The sequence below is a fragment of the Fusarium falciforme genome, chromosome 2 (genome assembly GCF_026873545.1).
Source record: "Fusarium falciforme chromosome 2, complete sequence".
Classification (NCBI taxonomy): Eukaryota; Fungi; Ascomycota; class Sordariomycetes; order Hypocreales; family Nectriaceae; genus Fusarium; species Fusarium falciforme.
This window is the reverse complement of record NC_070545.1, coordinates 3607306-3626081: the sequence shown is the minus strand read 5'-3', so window position 1 is coordinate 3626081 and position 18776 is coordinate 3607306. Positions and strand designations below refer to the sequence as shown.

The 18776-nt window shown below is 52.9% G+C and overlaps 7 protein-coding genes and 1 pseudogene across 8 annotated transcripts, besides 1 other annotated feature; 3 read left to right on the top strand and 5 right to left on the bottom strand.

The window, feature by feature from the left end:
- Positions 1-49: 49 nt before the first annotated feature.
- On the top strand, positions 50-1073 carry NCS54_00305800 (Hypothetical protein; the record flags this gene model as incomplete). The annotated part of the gene is made up of 2 exons (XM_053148644.1): positions 50-152; positions 214-1073. The coding sequence occupies 2 exons, from the start codon at positions 50-52 to the stop codon at positions 1071-1073; spliced, it is 963 nt and encodes a 320-aa protein (XP_053004619.1).
- A 327-nt stretch (positions 1074-1400) lies between these two features.
- Positions 1401-2178, bottom strand: NCS54_00305700 (Hypothetical protein; the record flags this gene model as incomplete). Its single annotated transcript, XM_053148643.1, has 2 exons — positions 1401-1566; positions 1625-2178. 2 exons carry the CDS (start codon positions 2176-2178, stop codon positions 1401-1403), a joined length of 720 nt encoding a protein of 239 aa, XP_053004618.1.
- Positions 2179-2790: 612 nt separating this feature from the next.
- NCS54_00305600 (Smr domain-containing protein) lies at positions 2791-4645 on the bottom strand (the record flags this gene model as incomplete). The annotated part of the gene is made up of 3 exons (XM_053148642.1): positions 2791-3710; positions 3766-4390; positions 4604-4645. The coding sequence occupies 3 exons, from the start codon at positions 4643-4645 to the stop codon at positions 2791-2793; spliced, it is 1587 nt and encodes a 528-aa protein (XP_053004617.1).
- Positions 4646-5878: 1233 nt separating this feature from the next.
- NCS54_00305500 lies at positions 5879-9851 on the top strand (annotated as a pseudogene). The gene is made up of 2 exons: positions 5879-6244; positions 6297-9851.
- Positions 5879-9851: a sequence feature.
- A 2039-nt stretch (positions 9852-11890) lies between these two features.
- Positions 11891-12334, bottom strand: NCS54_00305400 (Hypothetical protein; the record flags this gene model as incomplete). Its single annotated transcript, XM_053148641.1, has 2 exons — positions 11891-12064; positions 12113-12334. 2 exons carry the CDS (start codon positions 12332-12334, stop codon positions 11891-11893), a joined length of 396 nt encoding a protein of 131 aa, XP_053004616.1.
- Positions 12335-12826: 492 nt separating this feature from the next.
- Positions 12827-14151, bottom strand: NCS54_00305300 (GPI mannosyltransferase 2; the record flags this gene model as incomplete). The annotated part of the gene is made up of 2 exons (XM_053148640.1): positions 13262-14151; positions 12827-13211 (listed from the first exon to the last, which is right to left on the bottom strand). The coding sequence occupies exons 1-2, from the start codon at positions 14137-14139 to the stop codon at positions 12827-12829; spliced, it is 1263 nt and encodes a 420-aa protein (XP_053004615.1). The 5' UTR covers positions 14140-14151.
- Positions 14152-14605: 454 nt separating this feature from the next.
- Positions 14606-15490, top strand: NCS54_00305200 (Hypothetical protein; the record flags this gene model as incomplete). The annotated part of the gene is made up of 1 exon (XM_053148639.1): positions 14606-15490. The coding sequence occupies one exon, from the start codon at positions 14606-14608 to the stop codon at positions 15488-15490; it is 885 nt and encodes a 294-aa protein (XP_053004614.1).
- A 121-nt stretch (positions 15491-15611) lies between these two features.
- On the bottom strand, positions 15612-17015 carry NCS54_00305100 (L-galactonate dehydratase; the record flags this gene model as incomplete). The annotated part of the gene is made up of 2 exons (XM_053148638.1): positions 15612-16808; positions 16860-17015. The coding sequence occupies 2 exons, from the start codon at positions 17013-17015 to the stop codon at positions 15612-15614; spliced, it is 1353 nt and encodes a 450-aa protein (XP_053004613.1).
- Positions 17016-18776: the final 1761 nt, after the last annotated feature.

The window sequence follows — 18776 nt, the reverse complement described above, 5'->3', positions numbered from 1 at the left end:
TTTTCTCGAGCGTCCTTTTTATCGTGATAGACTATAGATTGCAACGTTGATGGTTTTGTTAGAGTTGTTGATTTTCTTCTACTTCGATATCAGCTGGCTCATCGAGATGGTTGACACGTATGAGCACTTTGTTGCCTTTGGCACCGACCTCGGTATGTATCTCTCACTCACTGTCTCAGTTGTACATACAGCAGCAGCTAACAGCCTCTTCAGTCGGTATTGAGCGCATCCTGCGTCTCTTCCAGGCCACATGCTCCATCCTCATCTGCTACCCAGCCCTGCTGGCCCTCTTCCTCCCCGGCGCCTCCGAGACCGTCCAGACCTCCAAGGCGACAGGACTAGGCGTGCTCCGCGGGCAGCTCAACGTCTCTCGGCGCTTCATCCGTTTCTTCCGCTTCCTCGACACTTTCCGTGCCGGCTGGAACCTCTACGTCGCCGCTGGTGACAAGGGTCTCGATGGGTGGCTTGATGTCGTGAGCAAGACTTGCTTTGGCATCTTTGGCATGATGGAGACCATGACCCTTCTGGATCTCTGCGGCATTGAGAACTTGCGCATCTTTTCCAAGGAAAAGTATGATGAGATCGATTACCAGTCTCAGCTGTTCTGGTTCGCTGGACTGTACACCTCCATCATCGTCTCGTTCATCAGAGTGTTCCGTCTGTTCTCTACACGACCTGCCGTTGTGCCCGCCGAGAGCGTCAGCAGGATCCCCACCGAGAACGCAGACGAGATCGTCTCCGCTGAAAAGGAGCTCTCCGAAAAGTCAGACGCCACAAAGGACGACGAGAAAAAGTCCAAGGATGACCTCGACAAGGAGCGCGAGCGCCTCAAGAACATCGTCACCAAGCGCAAGGCTGAGCGACGAGCCTGGCTCCAAAATCTCAGCAGGGAGGGATTCGTCCTGGCACGCAGCATCTTCTCTGACACGCTCGACATGCTTCTTCCTACCACTACTGTCGGCTGGGTCAAGGTTGAGCCTGGCGTGGTCAGTCTGGTTATGTTCCTGACTACCCTCTCGACGGGCATGGCTGTGTGGGAGAATGTTGGCCGGCGTCTCCAAAAGAAGGCATAGATGACACCAAAAAAGCGGTTATGAAGTGGTTTATTTTCTTGTGTATTGTTCATGCTATCCTAGTAGCGAGCATAGTTGCAAGCAGCATAGGGAACGGAAGGTTCGGATATGGTTGCCTGACATGAGGCAGATATAGCAACAACTTAGACCAAAACAATGATGTTTTCCCTTTAACTTATCATCGAGTCCCCCAGTATCGTCAAACGTAGACGTCGTGACCTTGTCGCTTATTCCTTCACGACCTTGGCATCCTTTCACCAGGAAAATCACCACCGAACCGCCCTGATGAACAAATTGACCTCGGATGCCGTGTTTCACAGAAGCTTCTTAAACCTCGGAGGAAGTCGAGGCTCGGGGCTCCGACGTGTCGTCTCGGTACAGCTCAGGAATGGTATAGGCAGGCTTGTCGTGCTCCTCGGCCTTGTACAAGACGAGCTTGGCCTTGCGGAAGATGCTGAACAGAGACAGGAACGCAATGATGAATTCCAGCGTCCTATGTTGAAGTTAGCTCGATGTTGAGATGAAAAGTGGAAAAGATGGGAAATACTCACGACAAGGTAATGCACAGCCCGCCAACATTGTCATCATAATACCAAACGCCACTCGTCAAGGCTATGACACCGGGGATGATGAAGAAGCCGCCGAAGCCAAGGTCCACCAAGTTGATGAGATAAGGCCTCAACTTGACCAAAATGCTCTTTGTCTGGGGAGAGCCAAGCTGGATGGCAGACACGAAGCCAAACGAACAGAAGAAGCTCCCAAGCGTAATGTCAACCACGTTGTTGCCACCCTTCTTTCCGCAGCAGACACAGTAGATTAGGCCGCTGATGAGGTGGTACGAGTTCCAAAGGATGAGCATGATGGACCAGATGCCGAAGAAGGCAGCCAGGCCGTCGTGGTACCAGGGCATGCAGATGAAGACGGTGGCCGTGATGCCGAGGGCGATGACGACAAATCGGAGGAGGAGGATGGGCGAAAAGGTGATGGAGACGGACGGCTTCCTTTCCTCCTCCTCTCGCTCCTCAGGGTGCAGCAGAGCCGCCGAAGGGTCGTCCCTCGGAAGGCTCTGGTAAGCTGCCTCGGTAGTCTGGCCCTTTGCCGCCATGGTTCAAGATTCTGATGAGATGGGTTCCGTTTCGTCGAGTTTAGTTTGTGTGTAAGTTGAGATTTGATGCCGAGATATTCCAACCAGCTTCAAATGCCAGCGCCCAAATACTTATACGACCTCCCGATGGCTCACGCACTTCCCTTCTGGGAAGCGACCGAGGCGCCGCCAGTGCGAGATTGCATTGCACCACAACAACAAAGTTACGAGAGGACGCCTTGGAGCCTCTCGTTTTGTGCATGCCTAGCATAGCCTCCAGGATTGAATCCTTCGCGCAGTAACCGGAGAGCTGGGTCATCCATTGGCCCACAAACGATTGACAGGTCTTTCTGACCAGTAGGAACCAAGAAAACAAGGCTTATTGGAGCTTGGCCTTGTTTTGGGTGAGCTTGCGTAAGTCTCGCGAAGGTTTCCAAAACCAGACCCGTCCACTCAGAAGGCGACGAATTGAGTCCGAAAGACCCAGCAACGGGTGCATCGACTCATCCGATCGGCAAGAAGGGTAGATCTTGATGATCTGGCCAGTTGCAGTGCCTCTCACAGGGCTGAATAACAAAGCTGGGCCTTGGTAAACACACCCCGGCCTGGACAATATTGCGGATTGCACATGCGTTATCGTCGACCCTTGATCACGAAGCGCCCGGTCTCGACCTGCATCTTCCATCCGTCCTGAAGCAGAGCTGCAGCCACAGCCTGTCTCAACTGTGACACACCACCAGCACTATGGCGACCGAGTCCAGTGATGACAGTAAATGGCTGCTGCCGCGCCTTTTCAGACCTAAACTCGCCTAGAGCAGACCACCAGGCCTGCGTCCTCTGGCGGGCGATGCGCACACCATCCTGCACGTAGACGCCGTGCAAGTCGATAGAACTGGCTGTGCTCTGCTTCTCAACCAGGAGATCGGCGGCAGTCGAGGTGGCCTGCGCTGCATAGCGGCCCTGCTCCCTTGCAACCTCTGCGTAGTAGCCAGCGGCTTGTCGGTAGAGAGGATTCGAGGCGCCTCGCCTGCTGAGCTGTGCAGCAGAAGCTGCTGCCTCACGCTTGGCCCGATTATACTGGCTAGCCTTCTCCGCAGCTTGCGTGTACGCGGAGGGGTCAAAAGGGCTGCCTAGTCTGGGGGCCAATGGCTTCGTCACCTTGGCCTTTCCAGATGTAACAGTTTCGAAACCATCGATTTCCTCTTGCGGCAGTGGCGTGAGGGGGTAGTTCAGATCGAGCTTCTGCGTCCATGGGTTCTTTGTAAAGTGCTTGCTCAACAGGGCGGCAATGTCGTCCGACTCCTGCGAGATGGAACCAGTAACCTGAACGATGGTCGACATGTACTTTTCAGGAACGTTGCGGTATTTTTGAGCGAGTTCCTGGGCGTACTTCTTTGCCGCTTCGTCCTGGGTCTCGATACCTTGAGCGATGTACTGATCCAGGATCTCAACTGCTGTTGCGCCGCTGGCACAGCGCTTGTTGTAGAAGATGCCAGAGACGAAGCCGAATGGCAGATCGAGCCTATCTGCAAGATACGCAATCTCATCTTGGCCTGTCGCGGTCGTGAGTTACTATTTCAAGACGGTATGATTGGAGAAAATGCTTACGTTTCATCTCCTTCAAGTCTCCAGGTGTGCTAGTTCCACTGCTAGACGACGGCGTATCGTCGACCGAAGGTTTCTTTCCCTTCTTTCTGTTCTTCTTCTTCTTCCCGACACTCGCCTCAGGCTGGAAGAAGCCATCGACTCCTTTCTGCTCTTGGCCTGTTGACTTGAGGTACTGAATATTGAGGAGATCGTCAAGTGCGGTCTGGAAGTCTCCATTTGCCCTTTTCAAGGAATGCTTGATGTCGAATTCCTTGAGCTCGGAGAACATGCCCTGAAGGAGGAGCACCTTGCTCTCTTCGCTGTCGTCATTAAAGGACGTGAGCCGCGGGATGGAGTACGCCGTGCTTGCAGTTGACGAAGTAATGTCGCTGACGGAAGTGTCGGTATCTCTTGCGCGAGAGGCTTGCTGGCTGCCTGTCTCGGTGGTGCTTGTTTCTTCATTTGGGTCTTCGGCCACACCAGAGATACCGCTGGGGTTAAATCCAGTTGCTTCCTCGGCAGTGACATCTTGAGCGAGGCCATCAAGGATAGCCTTGGCCGCTTCATATTGGGTTTGTTGCTTGAGATCGTGATCGCTCGCAATAGCGACTACGAGGGCCTCATCCAGAAGCGAGCGGAAAGATTCCTGTTGACCAAAGGGTTAGTATACATCACCAAACTCGGTCACTGCTGAGTATCATGGCTTAAGGAATGTGTCTGGCGCTGGCGACGCGCTCAGTGAGTCACAGACGATTCTTGCTACGACAGGCGACTCTGTATCCTGCACCTCACTTGACGGTTGCCTCGCGCTGGATCGCAATACACATCATAAAAATAATCAAGACTGTAAACCACATACCACCAGCTTCTGGACAAGTTCTTCTGAAGTTTCGTTGGGCATGGGGGAGGGATAGAGTGGGGTTGAAGGTAAGCAGTTCCAGAATAGAGCATGATACACGTAAAGCTTTTCACAGGAAATGTTGTTCGTGCCGTCGACACTAGTTCTCGTCTCTTCGCTTGTGGGATGTTGAAGGAAGAAGAGTAGTTGGGTTGGTTGAATGACGCATAGCCCAGAGTCATGGTCTTTTTCCAACTGGCAGCCCAGTTGGTGGAGCGCGTATCAAGATGCTGAGCCAGTCAGATCACGTGTTGAGAACAATGCTTGTATAGATGCTTATTTACCCGGATAGGTAGGTGGCCAACTGTATGTCGCAACGATGCTATACGCACGCATACGCTTGTATGCTCACGATAGCTGATTGCTGATTGTTATAAATCATGGCCCCCAAGCAGATGCACTTGGCTGGAATAGGCCGTGAGGTCTGAGACATGCTTAAGGAACGCGCCCTCTTTGCCGTGTTGTTAGCCCAAGCTTGGTGATATGGGTAGAAAGAGTAGAAAGCAGAGCGTGAATTGTTGAGGGTTTATTGGGAAAAAATTGTGTGTTGCTTTCAACGTCTATGCGTGAATCAACTTGAAGGCTTGTCAATCGAAAGCCATGCATGGAAGGATGTCTAACGTTAATTTGGGCGCTCATGCTACATTGGAGGCTATGCAGGGCGGGAATTGGTTGGAGAAGCCACCCAACAAACCGAAAGCTTAACCAAATTGTACAGTTACAGTTGTCAAGCGGACAATAATGGAAGCTCTTTTCACACCGACTCCCAATATCATACCTCGGCGATTCAATAGGGTAACTAATTACCCAGGTAGGCAGCTCTCACTCTTCATTTGATGATTCATGACGGAAGGCTCACGCGATCCCCAGCAACCCCAGCCTTTAAAGCGCATCAGCCACCGAGTCATGCCTCATCTGGCGAATCACGGGCCGCTCCTGCCCCAGGAACCAATGACGCAGGTGACCTGGAACGCCCGCCGCCAAGCTTGTGCAGTACTGGAGGTAGGTACCGTAACCGTCCTCCGAGCTGCCGCCGTCGCCTGAGTCGTTACGACGACATCACCATACCTTACGTTTATTACCGTCATTTAGCTTTGTCTCTCTCCGCTCGGCGCGCGTCTTCGGAGCTTGTTTAGACCGACCTCGTCTTTCACTTCCTACTTCTTCAACTGCATGCCTACGATTGCTTCTGCAGCATCTTGTACCCTGTCGTCGCACTCTCGTTGCATCATCTAGTCGATCAAGAGATATCCACATCGATACCCGATCGCGACCGACCAGGCCGACCGACCCCATCTTCCGCTCGGTCACCGCCGCGCGCGGCCCCGTCATCTCGAGATGCATCAACGCATTCTCCCTCAGCTCGGAGCTGCCACCAGCCTCTTGGTTGGGCTGGGCCTTGCTGAGCCATATACTCCGAAACACGAAGCTGGACGTTGCGCGTTCCGCGGCCATTGCGGCAAGCAGAGCCTCTTTGGCAAAGAGCTCCCATGCGTCGACAACGATGTAGCTCAAGATCCCGAAGAAGAGCTTCGCAATGAGCTTGTTGAGCTCTGCGGCGAGAAATGGAGAACTGGACCTGTATGCTGTAGCCTGGAACAAGTGAGCACAACCTCATCTCGATACCGAGTCGTCATGCTAACGCCGCATTTAGGTCCAATCACTCAAGTCCGAACTCGGCACACCAGCCACCATCGTCGGATCCTGTCCCGCGTGCAAAGAAAACTTCTTCAACCTATTCTGTACCTTTACCTGCTCTCCCGATCAATCATTGTTCATCAATGTTACCGACTCGGTCGAAAAGAACGGCAAGCACCTCGTGACGGAGCTCGACCAGCTCGTGTCCGAGGAATATGGCTCTGGCTTCTATGACAGCTGCAAGGAGGTCAAGTTTGGCGGCGCCAACAGTAGGGCCATGGACTTGATTGGCGGTGGTGCTAAGAACTATACCCAGATGCTCAAGTTCCTTGGTGACAAGAAGCCTTTTGTTGGCTCTCCCTTCCAGATCAACTACCCCACAGAGTACAGCGATCCGGAAATGCACCCATTGGATATGAAGCCAAAGAAGTGCAACGACGAAGACCCCGCCTATCGCTGCGTCTGCGTCGACTGCCCTGAGGTGTGCCCGGAGCTCCCAGCTGTTAAGGACTCCAAGTCTTGTCACGTGGGCCTCCTGCCTTGTTTATCATTCGCATCCATCTTTATCTACAGCGTCCTTTTGTTTGCTCTATTTGCGTCAATCTTTGGCCACGTTGCTTGGAAGAGGTATGCGCAGCGGCAAGTTGAGAGGACGCGTTTGTTGCATGAATCCTCGCACAGCGACGACGAGGATGAGGGCGGTCCGGTTCAGACGGAGGCTATGCGCGACCGTCCGACCAAGCGTTATTGGGTCAATGACAAATGCGACAAGGCATTTTATCAGCTTGGTCACGCTGCGGCTCGCTTCCCAGGCCTCAGTATTGGACTGAGCCTGCTCGTCGTGGCCATCCTTAGTGCTGGGTTGTTCCGCTTCGACCTCGAGAGGGAGCCTGCCCGACTCTGGGTTAGCCCATCGTCTGCTGCCGCTCAGGAGAAGGCTTACTTTGACTCCAACTTTGGCCCCTTCTACCGGGCCGAAAAGGTGTTCCTGGTCAACGACACTCATCCCTCCGGACCCGGCCCCGTTCTCAGCTATGAGACTCTCAAGTGGTGGATGGATGTTGAAAAGAGTATTGAGAAGCTCGAAAGCCCTACATATGGCAAGTTCCTGAAGGATCTGTGCTACAAGCCCACTGGAAATGCCTGCGTTGTTCAATCTCCTACAGCCTACTGGTATTCCAAGGGTGGGTTTGACCAGAAGCACTGGGAGGATGATCTTCGATCATGTGCCAAGACTCCTGTGGACTGTCGACCAGAGTTTGGCCAACCCATTGAACCTGACATGATCTTTGGCGGTTACGACGATGACGTGTTGGACGCCCGAGCCATCACCGTTACTTGGGTGGTCAACAACGCTCAAGAAGGAACCGATGCTCTCGCACGCGCCGTGGACTGGGAGAATGCCCTGCGTGACCGACTTCTCGAAGTTCAGGAGGAGGCCAAAGAGCGAGGCCTTCGTCTGTCCTTCAACACCGAGATCAGCTTGGAGCAGGAGCTTAACAAGTCAACCAACACAGACGCCAAGATCGTCGTCATCAGTTACATTGTCATGTTTGTCTATGCTTGCATGGCGCTAGGCACTCCTCTCAAGCACGTCTTTAGAAACCCCGCCGTCCTCCTGGTCGAGTCCAAGATCACGCTTGGTCTGGTTGGCATTATCATCGTCCTCATGTCGATTGCTGCATCTATTGGATTCTTTTCGTGGGTCGGTCTCAAGGCGACCCTCATTATCGTTGAGGTCATCCCCTTCATCGTCCTTGCTGTGGGAGTTGACAACATCTTCCTGATTGTTCATGAGCTCGAGAGAGTCAACGTCAGCTGCCCTGATCAGATGGTGGAGGAACGAGTCGCCAGAGCTCTCGGTCGCATGGGTCCTTCTATTCTGTTCTCTGCTCTCACCGAAACAGTGGCCTTCGCGCTTGGAACAGCCGTGGGCATGCCGGCGGTCAGAAACTTTGCCGCATACGCTGCTGGTGCAGTGTTGGTCAACGCTCTGCTTCAGATGACCATGTTTGTCTCGTTCCTGTCACTTAACCAGATGCGGGTTGAGGACCACCGTTGCGAGTTGTGGCCATGCTGGCAGATCACTAAGGCTAGGATCCATCTCAATGGTGGTAACGGCTTTGCGCAAGGGGCTAGCCGTGGTTCTGATATGGCTGAGGAGAGTTTGCTCCAGGTCTTTATCAAGAACACATATGCCCCTCGACTTCTCGGAAAGAAGGTCAAGCTTGTTGTTGTTACCATCTTCCTTGGTCTGTTCGCGGCTGGGCTGGCTCTTTTGCCACAGATCCAGCTTGGTCTTGACCAGCGAGTCGCCATTCCTGACGGTTCTTATCTGATCCCCTATTTCAATGACCTCTATGACTACCTCGAGACAGGTCCTCCTGTGTACTTTGTGACGCGTGGAGTGGATATCACCAAGCGTGAGCAGCAACAAGAGGTCTGCTCGAGGTTCACTACCTGCCAGAGTCTCTCTCTCACCAACACCCTCGAGCTTGAACGACAGAGATCCGACATTTCTTACATCTCTGCGCCAACTGCGAGCTGGATCGACGACTTCTTCCGTTGGCTGAACCCAATGTATGAGAAGTGCTGCGTGGAGCATGGTCAGACATGCTTCGCTGATCGCAAGCCAGCATGGAACACCACGCTCTATGGAATGCCCGAAGACGAAGAGTTTGTTCATTATCTCAAGAAGTTCCTGTCGAGTCCGACCAACGACGACTGCCCACTTGCTGGACAGGCACCATACGGTCAGGCTGTGGTCATCAACGAGGCGGGAGCGGTGACGGCCAGCCACTTCAGAACGGCTCACACCCCTCTGAGAAGCCAGGATGACTTTATTAGTGCCTACACTTCGGCACGCCGCATCGCTTCGGAGATTGGAGAGAGAACTGGTGCCGACGTATTCCCGTACAGCGTCTTTTACATCTTCTTCGACCAGTACCTCAGCATTGTGTCCTTGACAGCGGGTCTCTTGTGTGCTGCAGTCGGCATTATCTTTGTCGTCGCATCTATACTACTGGGCTCACTGCTCACGGCGCTGGTGGTCTCTCTCACAGTTGTGATGAGCGTCGTGGACATCATGGGCGCCATGGCCGTCTTCGGCGTGTCTCTCAATGCTGTTTCGCTGGTGAACTTAATCATCTGCGTTGGAATCTCGGTTGAGTTCTGCGCGCACATTGCTAGGGCATTCATGTTCCCCTCACGAACGGTGATGGAGGGCAACAGCAATTCGTTCCGCGGTCGTGACGCCCGAGCCTGGACGGCCCTTGTTAACGTTGGCGGCTCTGTCTTTTCGGGCATCACTGTCACCAAGCTCCTGGGTGTGTGTGTTCTCGCCTTTACCCGATCAAAGATCTTTGAGATCTACTACTTCCGAGTCTGGCTTGCTCTCGTCGTCTTCGCTGCTCTTCACGCCTTGGTCTTCCTTCCAGTCGCACTCAGTATCGCTGGTGGTAAGGGATACGTTGATCCTGAAAGTGAGGGAACGGCAGCCCAAGACTTGACGGATAGAAGATGGCGAGCTATTAGGATTAACGACAATAGTGACTCAGATGATGAGTATTAGAACTACCGGCGATGGTCCGTACTCAGGTTGTTCGCACCTGGGGGAGCAGAAAGGCCAACCCGTGACGACGAGGAAGAGGGCTCAAGTTCAAACAGCGCATTGTCCACGATATTGGAAGAAGGATCAGGAGGAGAACAAGATAACACGGAGGGAAGAGGACATCAGGCGGAAGCATCAACAGCGTCAGCGAGGATCACACCGGAACCAGTCGTTATAGAAGAGACTCCTTTACTGGAGCCCTCTGGATCGAAGGGTAATGCGCGAAACTACGGCACAATGAACAAGATTTCACTACTCCCGCCCTGCGAAATGAGCAAGAGCCTGGATGGCTACTTGGCGCCCTTTGTGAATCAACGGTTCGGCCCGCCTCAAGGAACATTCGAAGGTCTACACGGCATCGGCTTTGGGAAGAGAAGGCTAGGCGCCCAGGTAACTCTGCAAGATTACCACAGAGCTCTCGTTGAACATCATTCTCTGGTGCTCAAACCTAGGCTCCTCGTCAGGAGAAAGTCAGACTCGGAACTGCTCTCACATGCGCGGAGCCGAAATTTGACCGCGTTGGTGATGGGCCTTCAAGCTGGTGTTGAGCCTCAAGAGACAAAGTCTGTGGGCATTCACCCTGGGGGCGGAGCTTCAACCAACAGGATCGAAGGAGCTGCATCTTGAAGCCAACATTTTGTATTGAAGGCATGACAGGACAGATTGGTGTGGCAATGATGTGTGTTGGAGATGATGAGTTAGTATGGTTTCAAGTATGGCGCTTTGGTTGGGAGATGGGAGTTTTTTTTTTCAATATTAGACAGCGACGGAAGCGACAAGCTTCGTAATTTTCTTTGATAGCGAATATCAAGGTGTTTTGTTACTGAGCTTCTTGGTGTGATACGGTTGTTCAAGGAGCGATGTTGAGATATGAGTGATCCAAGTTTCAAAGTTGTCCGGTCAACCACCCGTCAAAGCCACCGCCCTCTGCGGCTCTGCAACTCTGCAACTTAGGGGACAGTCACGAGCGGTACATTCAGTCTCTAGGTTCGAAAGACGAGAATGCGGAGGTCCCGAGCGGATGTCTTCACGTTGGAAGAATAAGAATTGACAGGCACCCTAGCCATGCCTGGCTGGCTCGGAGTAGACCTATCCGAGGCTCGTAGGGGGAGTGGCCATTTGGTTGACGAGAGTTGACTGAGAAAAGCATCGTGATCCTGAACATGGGCGACATTTGGCGGATCAGTTCAGAGGACTCCAAGTCGTTCTAGCAGACTACTAAGAAGACTGTTCAGCAGAACACGTAGCAGTTACGGGGGATAAGGGAAGATATGGAACATAAGTTGAGTGACAGCTGTTCCTCCGCTGAAACATATCAACGCCAGTCCTGTGAGCGCCAGTGAAAGTCAATCTCGGCATGATTGTTTCAGTGGTTCCGAGAGAAAAAAGATGAGGATTGATCTCCCAGGGCAATCCCACGGTCGACCCTGACCCGCAAACCACTGAAGATGACAGTGCTGCTGTTGTTGGAGGCGGCGATACCTGGGAAGCTTCTGCTCCCACTGGAGGTGATTGCACGGCGGTTCACTGGTGGATTAGAGACCAATGAATGGAGTGGAGAGAGGAAACGGATGCAGGTTCAACAACCCATGACCTCGCGGTGCTCCCAGTGCTCTTCCATTTGCTTGATGGGTGCGTCGCTCTTGGGCTCGATGCACAGGTGCTGGTCGTCCTGGAGGTCCTTCAGTTTAAGCGTGGTTGGTGGATGGCTTCGTGTTTGTCGCATCAGAAGGCAAGTTCACGTGTCAAGTTCGCCCATCAACCAGGGCTATGAGTCACTGAGAGAATATATAAAAGACTAGGGGAAAAACACCATATCTGATTTAAAAAAAAAAAAAAAAGGATCAAGTGATGACCAGAACTCCCTAATCGCTATGCCCATGCCTGCTTCTATGCCAGTGGTATCATCCCATGCTGCCATTTAGCCTTCTACCCCTTCAATTCATAATCTCTGGCTCTCTTTGCTAAGCCATACTGACCGTGACTGAGCATCCCACTCCTCAGGTAATGGCAGTGGTAGGTCGTTGGCTGGGACACTCTGTCCCGGGAGGGATGGTGGACGGCAGGGGCCGAGCGTACGGATGGGTACTGTCGTCCCAGCTGGGACTCCAGTACCCGCAGTACTCCGAGCTCCAAGCTTTTGCCCTCTCTGCGATGGTCGAGTGAATGGTGGGCTGTCTTATTGTTAAGATGAAGTGTTGAGTTGGTGGAAGGGGTCTTACAGGAGGCGAAAAGTAGGGACGGTCTTGGAGCCTTAGCTCTTTGAACTTTGCGAGGAGCGACAAGGAAATTTGGTCCTCGAGTCCGAGATTCTTGAGTTTGGTCAGGATATCTTCGTCAGATCCGTATGTCGAAGCTTCATTCTGGTGCTGCTGTCGTTGTTGTTGCTGCTGCTCCTGCAGCGGCTGAGCAGTGCTTATCTTGGGGCATGCTTCGGTCGACATGGTTGTTTGTTTGGATGAGGAGGAGAAGAAGTGGTCGAGAAGCCAAAGACGAGAGAGTTTGAAGATTCGACAAGTTGAAGTATGAATGGAAACAGTAGCAAGAAGCTAAGGACTGTGTCTTGGTTCTTCGTTCTCGCGTGGATGAGACGATGATGCAGAGGAGGAAAGAAGAAGGGAAGAAGGGGAGAGAGAAGGCGGGTTTATATGGACGAAGGAGAACGAACAGAAAGCTAAACAATACCCTATTTTTCTGTTGAGATTGCTATTGTAAACAAACCAAAGGGAAAGTGAGGTTTATCCTGATTGTACCTTTTTCGACCGTGATTCATAGCCTCACATTCAACTCAAATTTGCCCGTTTGGGACGCAGGCAGTGGCCGTCACTGCCAACACAGTGCAACTTTAACCTAATAGAAACTGCCAAATATAGAAGCCTGAATAAAAAAGACTAAATAGGAATAATAGCGAGAACACTCGTTTGTATGCACATGATCTAAGCAGGAGGCAGAAACGACGCAAACAAACCCCCCTGGATCGCAGCGTAGATGGTGATGAAGACAACAATACCATAGCCCAGACTTGATCTCTTTTTGTCCATAAGGCATGAAGCTACCCACCAGTACCATGCTGGGTAGCCGGAAGATAGACGGCTGATGATCTGGACGTGGTAGTTGGTGATGGCTAGGACCGCGAGTAGTGTCTGCATGCCCGCTAGCGTGCGAACTAGAACTCGGCCCTGCGAGTCTATAGCTCTGAGACTTAGGTTCGACTCGCCCATTAACTCGGTGCCAGACTTTATAAGCAGCGTGAGCATCGGGGCTGCGAGGAGGAAGAGGGGAATCTGGTTGGGAGTCCAGTACTTGAGGAAGCCAACGTCCCTGCCCAATAATTAGAAAACTAAACAACAATAAGAGTATTAGAAACGTACCAGTATTCTTCTTGAACAAATGTGTAAATGCTCGGCATGAGACGCACACACCAAGGTCGCAGCTCTCCCTCCACGTTGCAATATCTCATCCACGCAATCACCTGCGGCGCAACAAACCCGACCGCGACAAGCAGACCTCCAATCACAGGCGCAACTAATCTCAAAACCTTGGAGATGCTGAAGCCGTTGGTGAGCGCTAAAAGGTTCCTGATAGCTTCGATGGCAAACAGGATGCCGCCAAAGAGCCCGTTGCTCCGGAAAGTGGCTGCGATGCCGTACGCCAGACCTGCTCCCACAACGGCGACGTTTCTTTGCAGGGAGTCGGGACCGTTCTTGAAGCCAATGGCAAAGAGAAGGTTTCCAACAAACGAAAGACATGAAAACGTGCTCTCGGCGTACGGAGCTGACAAGAACAGTCCCGCCGGGGAGAAGATGTGCACAGCAGCCGCCAAGAACGCAAGCCTCCGGTTCCCAAAGAGAATGACGGTGAGCTGATACAGCGCCAGCGCGGCGATGAGATGCGAGACGTGAGAGACGGCGACGGCAACGGTAGCCTCCAAGGCATCAACCCCCAGCAGATGCCTCACACCACGCACAACGACAGGTAGCCCAACACCAAAAGCCCACTCCTGCTCATAAACCTTTCCAACACGTGCATCATGCATAAAATACAAAGCATCCCACCTCGTCAGCCGCGCAGCGAGGGAAGCATGCCCAGGCGTGTCCTTGTGCACAGCCTCGAAAAACAACGACGTCGACGTGTCATAGTCTGGCCCGATGGACGCGCCGACGGCTATGGAGAGGAGGAGGGCCTTCCAGCCGGTGAATGCGGCTGTTAGGGTGAGGATTGGGTGCGTGGCATGGTCGAGGAGGTTCATTTTTGAGTGTGATGATGAGGTTGGAGGGTTTACGTGGGGTTTTTGACACGTCGCGGGTGAGATGGTGGTTTGTCTCGGTAGTGGCTGATCAACCATGAATAATGTATATATATACAGAGAAATTTGTAATAAACTGCAATTGTAGTTATTTATGCATAGGTATTTGCTGTTTTCCTGTGTAGCAATCTTTACAGGTCGTGGCTTTGCTGCGTTAGTCCTCTCATAGTAGGTTCGTGGTACTGACCTATAAGCGCTGGACCTCTCATTATCCAACTTTGCTCATACAAACTTTCATCACGAATTGCTTCAACATACAAATTCCACGAGCAGGCATCATACCGTAGCAGGAATCTCAACAGGATAAGATAAAGTATATAATAGTTACTCTTGTTCCAAAATTACATCGAGAATGTATGCTGATGCATCACTAGCGGCTTCACTTTGGCCCATATCGCCTTGATCAACCATGTCATCGAGCGGCGACACACCACAAATCAATCCCTCGCGTCTTCAGCCAGGTCATTTCCCATCTCCAATAGTCCTCCAACCGCTCTCATCCCACGACCTCACAATCATTATCCTCCATGGCCGAGGCTTCAACGCCCAAAAGTTCCACGGTCCCCTCCTCTCCTCCATCTCCACAGCACCCTCAACCACCCTCCGAGACTCCCTCTCCCACGCCCGCCTCGTCTTCCCCACAGCGCCACTCGCACGAGCGACAAAGTACCGTCGGTCTCTCATCCATCAGTGGTACGAGGGCACCGGCGATTGGGAGCCTGAGGCACGCGGCGAGATGCGTCCCAGCGTGGAGCATATCCATGGGATGCTAAGAGATGAGATCGAGAAGCTAGGGGGTGACTCTCGAAAAGTCGCGTTAATGGGGTTTAGTCAGGGCGGCGCCATGACCTTGGTAAGTTCGTTGCTCTGGGACGGAGCCCCGTTGGGTGCCGTTGTGGTTATGAGCGGCTTTATGCCATTGGCTGATGCCATGATGGACATATTGGACGAGGACACCAAGTCTGAGGGATCAGAAGATGATTTGTTCGAAAGAGACACCGGGGAAGAAGAAACGACGCCGATACAGCGTGCCATTGACGAGCTACGACAAGAAGCTGAACTTGATCCTGCATCACCAGCAAATTCTTACCCCTTCTTGTCTACCCCTGCATTCATGGGCCATGGTCAAAAGGATCAAGACGTGGAATGCCAGCATGGTCGACGAGCTGTAGAGCTTCTGGAGCGAATGGGAGTACCCGTCGAGTTCAATACCTACCCAGGTCTGGCTCATTGGTACAACTCAGACATGTTGCAGGATATAGTCCAGTTTCTCGATAAGCACTTGGGACTGTAAATGTCCGCATACTTTTAGGGCAATTGAAAAGCAGGAATCTTTAATAACTCATAACATCATGTCATTTTCTCCTATGGAGTATTCTAAATCACAAGCGGCATCCCGCATTTTTCAACCACATTTAAATCTTCTCACCATCGAGGATAACCCTAGCTTCCTCAGAAGTCCACCAACTCACACCCTTCTCACCAGGGTAGAGGTACCGATCCATGCTCTCGGGCTTCATCTCGACACTGTAACCCGGTTCCGTGGGGGTGGTGTAGTATCCGTCCTTGATCACCGAAGGGTGGAGGAAGTGCTCGTGAAGGTGGTCCACGTACTCGAGCACAGACAGCTTGCCAGAGACGACGACGTAGTCGATGGTGCTCAGGTGCTGAGTGTACTCGGGGAGACCGACACCACCAGAGTGAGGCACGATGGGCACTCCGAACTTCTTGGCCATGAGAAGCACGGCCAACACCTCGTTGACACCGCCCATGCGGCAGGCGTCGATCTGACACACGTCAATGGCACCAGTCTGGAGAAGCTGCTTGAAGATGACACGGTTCTGACACATCTCTCCTGTGGCGACACCAATGCCGTAAGGCTTGAGTGCCTCCCGCACAGCCTTGTGGCCGAGGACATCATCAGGTGAAGTAGGCTCCTCGATGAACCACGGCTTGAAGTCGGCGAGCTGCTTCATGTAGTCGATAGCCTCGGGGACAGACCACACCTGGTTGGCGTCGGTCATGAGCACGTTGCCCTTGTCATAACCAATGACCTCGCGAGCAATGCCCAAACGCTTTCGGTCTCGCTCAATGTCACCACCGACCTTGACCTTGAAGTGACGGTATCCCGCGTTGAGAGTCTCCTGGAGAAGAGACTTCATCTTGTCCTCGCCATAGCCCAGCCAGCCAGCACTCGTCGTGTAGGCAGGCACAGCTCTGCTGTTGAGCGCCTCCTCCAGACGCTGAGGCTTGGTGGCCTCCTGCTCCTTGAGCATCGCCACAGCCTCCTCAGGGGTGATGGCATCGGTGATGTAGCGGAAGTCGATGCAGCTGACAAACTCCTCGGGAGTCATGTCGGCGACGATGCGCCAGACAGGCTTGTTGAGGGTCTTGGCCCACAGGTCCCAGACGGCGTTGACGACGGCGCCGAGGGCGAGGTGGATGACACCCTTCTCGGGGCCGATCCATCGGAGCTGGCTGTCGTTGACGAGGTAGCGCCATGTCTTGCCCCAGTTTGACACGAGGGAGGAGAGGGTCTTGCCCTTGAGGCGCTCGGCGACGTGGTTGATGGCGGCGCAGACAATGTCGTTTCCGCGGCCGATGGTGAAGGTCTAGGAGAGTTAGCTATGCCAATTATGACCAAGAGTCTACCATTCACTAACCATTCCATGGCCGGTGTATTGTGAGTCGGTCTCGAGAATGCAGTAGGCGGATGAGTAGTTGCCAGCGGCGTTCATGGCATCTGAGCCAGTTCCGTCGAGGGACGTGGGAAACCGAACATCGCGGGTCTTCCAGCCGGTAATGGTGATCTCAGCCATGATTGCTATTCTCTCGAGTCGTAGTTGTATTTGTTACGAAGGTAAAGAGGTCGAGTTGAAGCTCAGTGACGAAGCATGAGCTAAGGTGGGGTGAGCTCCGAACGCGGGGGAGGGGTTGAGCTGTGGTCAGAGAGCTGCAGCAGCAAGATGTTGGACCAAGTATCACGATAGAAAAGTCGAGATGAGAGCTGAGGGACGATAATATGTTCAATTGAGCCAGGTAGACCCCAAAGCTGGGCGCGTCATGCTTTATACCCTCCCCTCCGTCTTCATCCCCAGAGCTCATGAGACGGCGCATCGTCTACATGTGGGGAAGGGCAGCATCTAGATGCCATGACAGAGTGTTTTCCAGCCTCTGATTGATGGATAAATCAGTTTCCGCCCATTGAACCCCCATGGGATGAGCTGCTAAGGTCAGTCTGTCATGAGTAGAGATGGGGCGGTTACCGGCAAGCTCTCGCTGTTCGGAGACGCAGAGGACCTCAGGGTTGGCTGGTGAGGCTTGGAGAGCGGCACTGAGATGCCGGGGTTGGGGGTGGCTTTGGGGGATGATGTTAGTGCTGTAGCATAAGGAACTTGTGAAATGACTGAGGTCTGCGTTAATTGGGTGCAATGACTAGACCGTGTAAGTATTGTGAGATGACGGCGCAACGCCTCAAACCCCCGCAGCCGTCCCGCCGCCCCCGCGCATGAATGCTGTCCCCATTTGGTAGCATCACGTTCCCCCCGCGGGAGGAGTTAGATCCGCGATCGGATATCCAGAGAGCCCCAGGTTCGGAAAAGTGATTGGATCAAAGGCAAGGCTGAGTTTGAAGAATGTGGTTGCGTCGAGAACCCGTCTGTTGCCGTCTTGCGCATTTAATGGATGGTACTGTAACCCCACCAAGAATTGGGAGGAGTTGCCCCTCATTTCATCTGGCCCTGAGGAGGGGCAGAACAGTGTTGAATTCCAGTGCCACACAGTTAGCCAGCACTGTAGCTGCGACTTTCTCGAGCCGAGGTATCAGTCAGTGGCTTTCGTCCGTCGACCAGTAACATAGCCAAGGTTTCTCAGCAGGGAATTGATGAGTCCAAACATTGCTTTTTCATGATTTTGTTACTGTAACAGTTGTTTGTTTATTGACAATAAAGCGTTGAAGAGATCAAAACGTCAAAGAATGCACGTGCCGATAACAGCTTTGATCGGGACCTGACATCCAACCCTCCATCTCAACCTCGACATGGATGCCTCCTCATCAGAGACCACACAAAAGACCTGACCACACCAGAGGCCGGCCAACACCGACGCGTCAAACCTCGAAAGAGCAAGAGACGAGACGATGGAAGGAAAGGAATGGATCCCTTCCCTCGCCTCGCGGACACGTCGGCTGAGGGTGGGTGACGTTTGGTGGGCTGCTTGCTTGCTTTTTAACTGTTCATCTCAAGGGTTCTCCCAGGTCCCGCTGTTGCACATGACATCAGCTAACCCAACCTACAGGACAGACACGTCCACCAACCCAACCCACGCGACGCGCAGAAAAAAAAGAGCCTGGCCCAGCCGAGGAGGGATCAAGTCAGGAAACTAAACAATCTTTAGTGTGGACGGGCTAGAGTGCATCGGCCTCGGACTGATGGACTAGTCCTCACCGCCAAGGCAGGGTGTCATTCTGTGCCTTTTCACCAAATTCTGGAACAAGGACCATCCCTCGCTGCCTTTCGTGATGCTCAGATCTGACTCTTACCCGGACTTGAGCGTCGCGTTACCCGCCGATTCTTGATTGA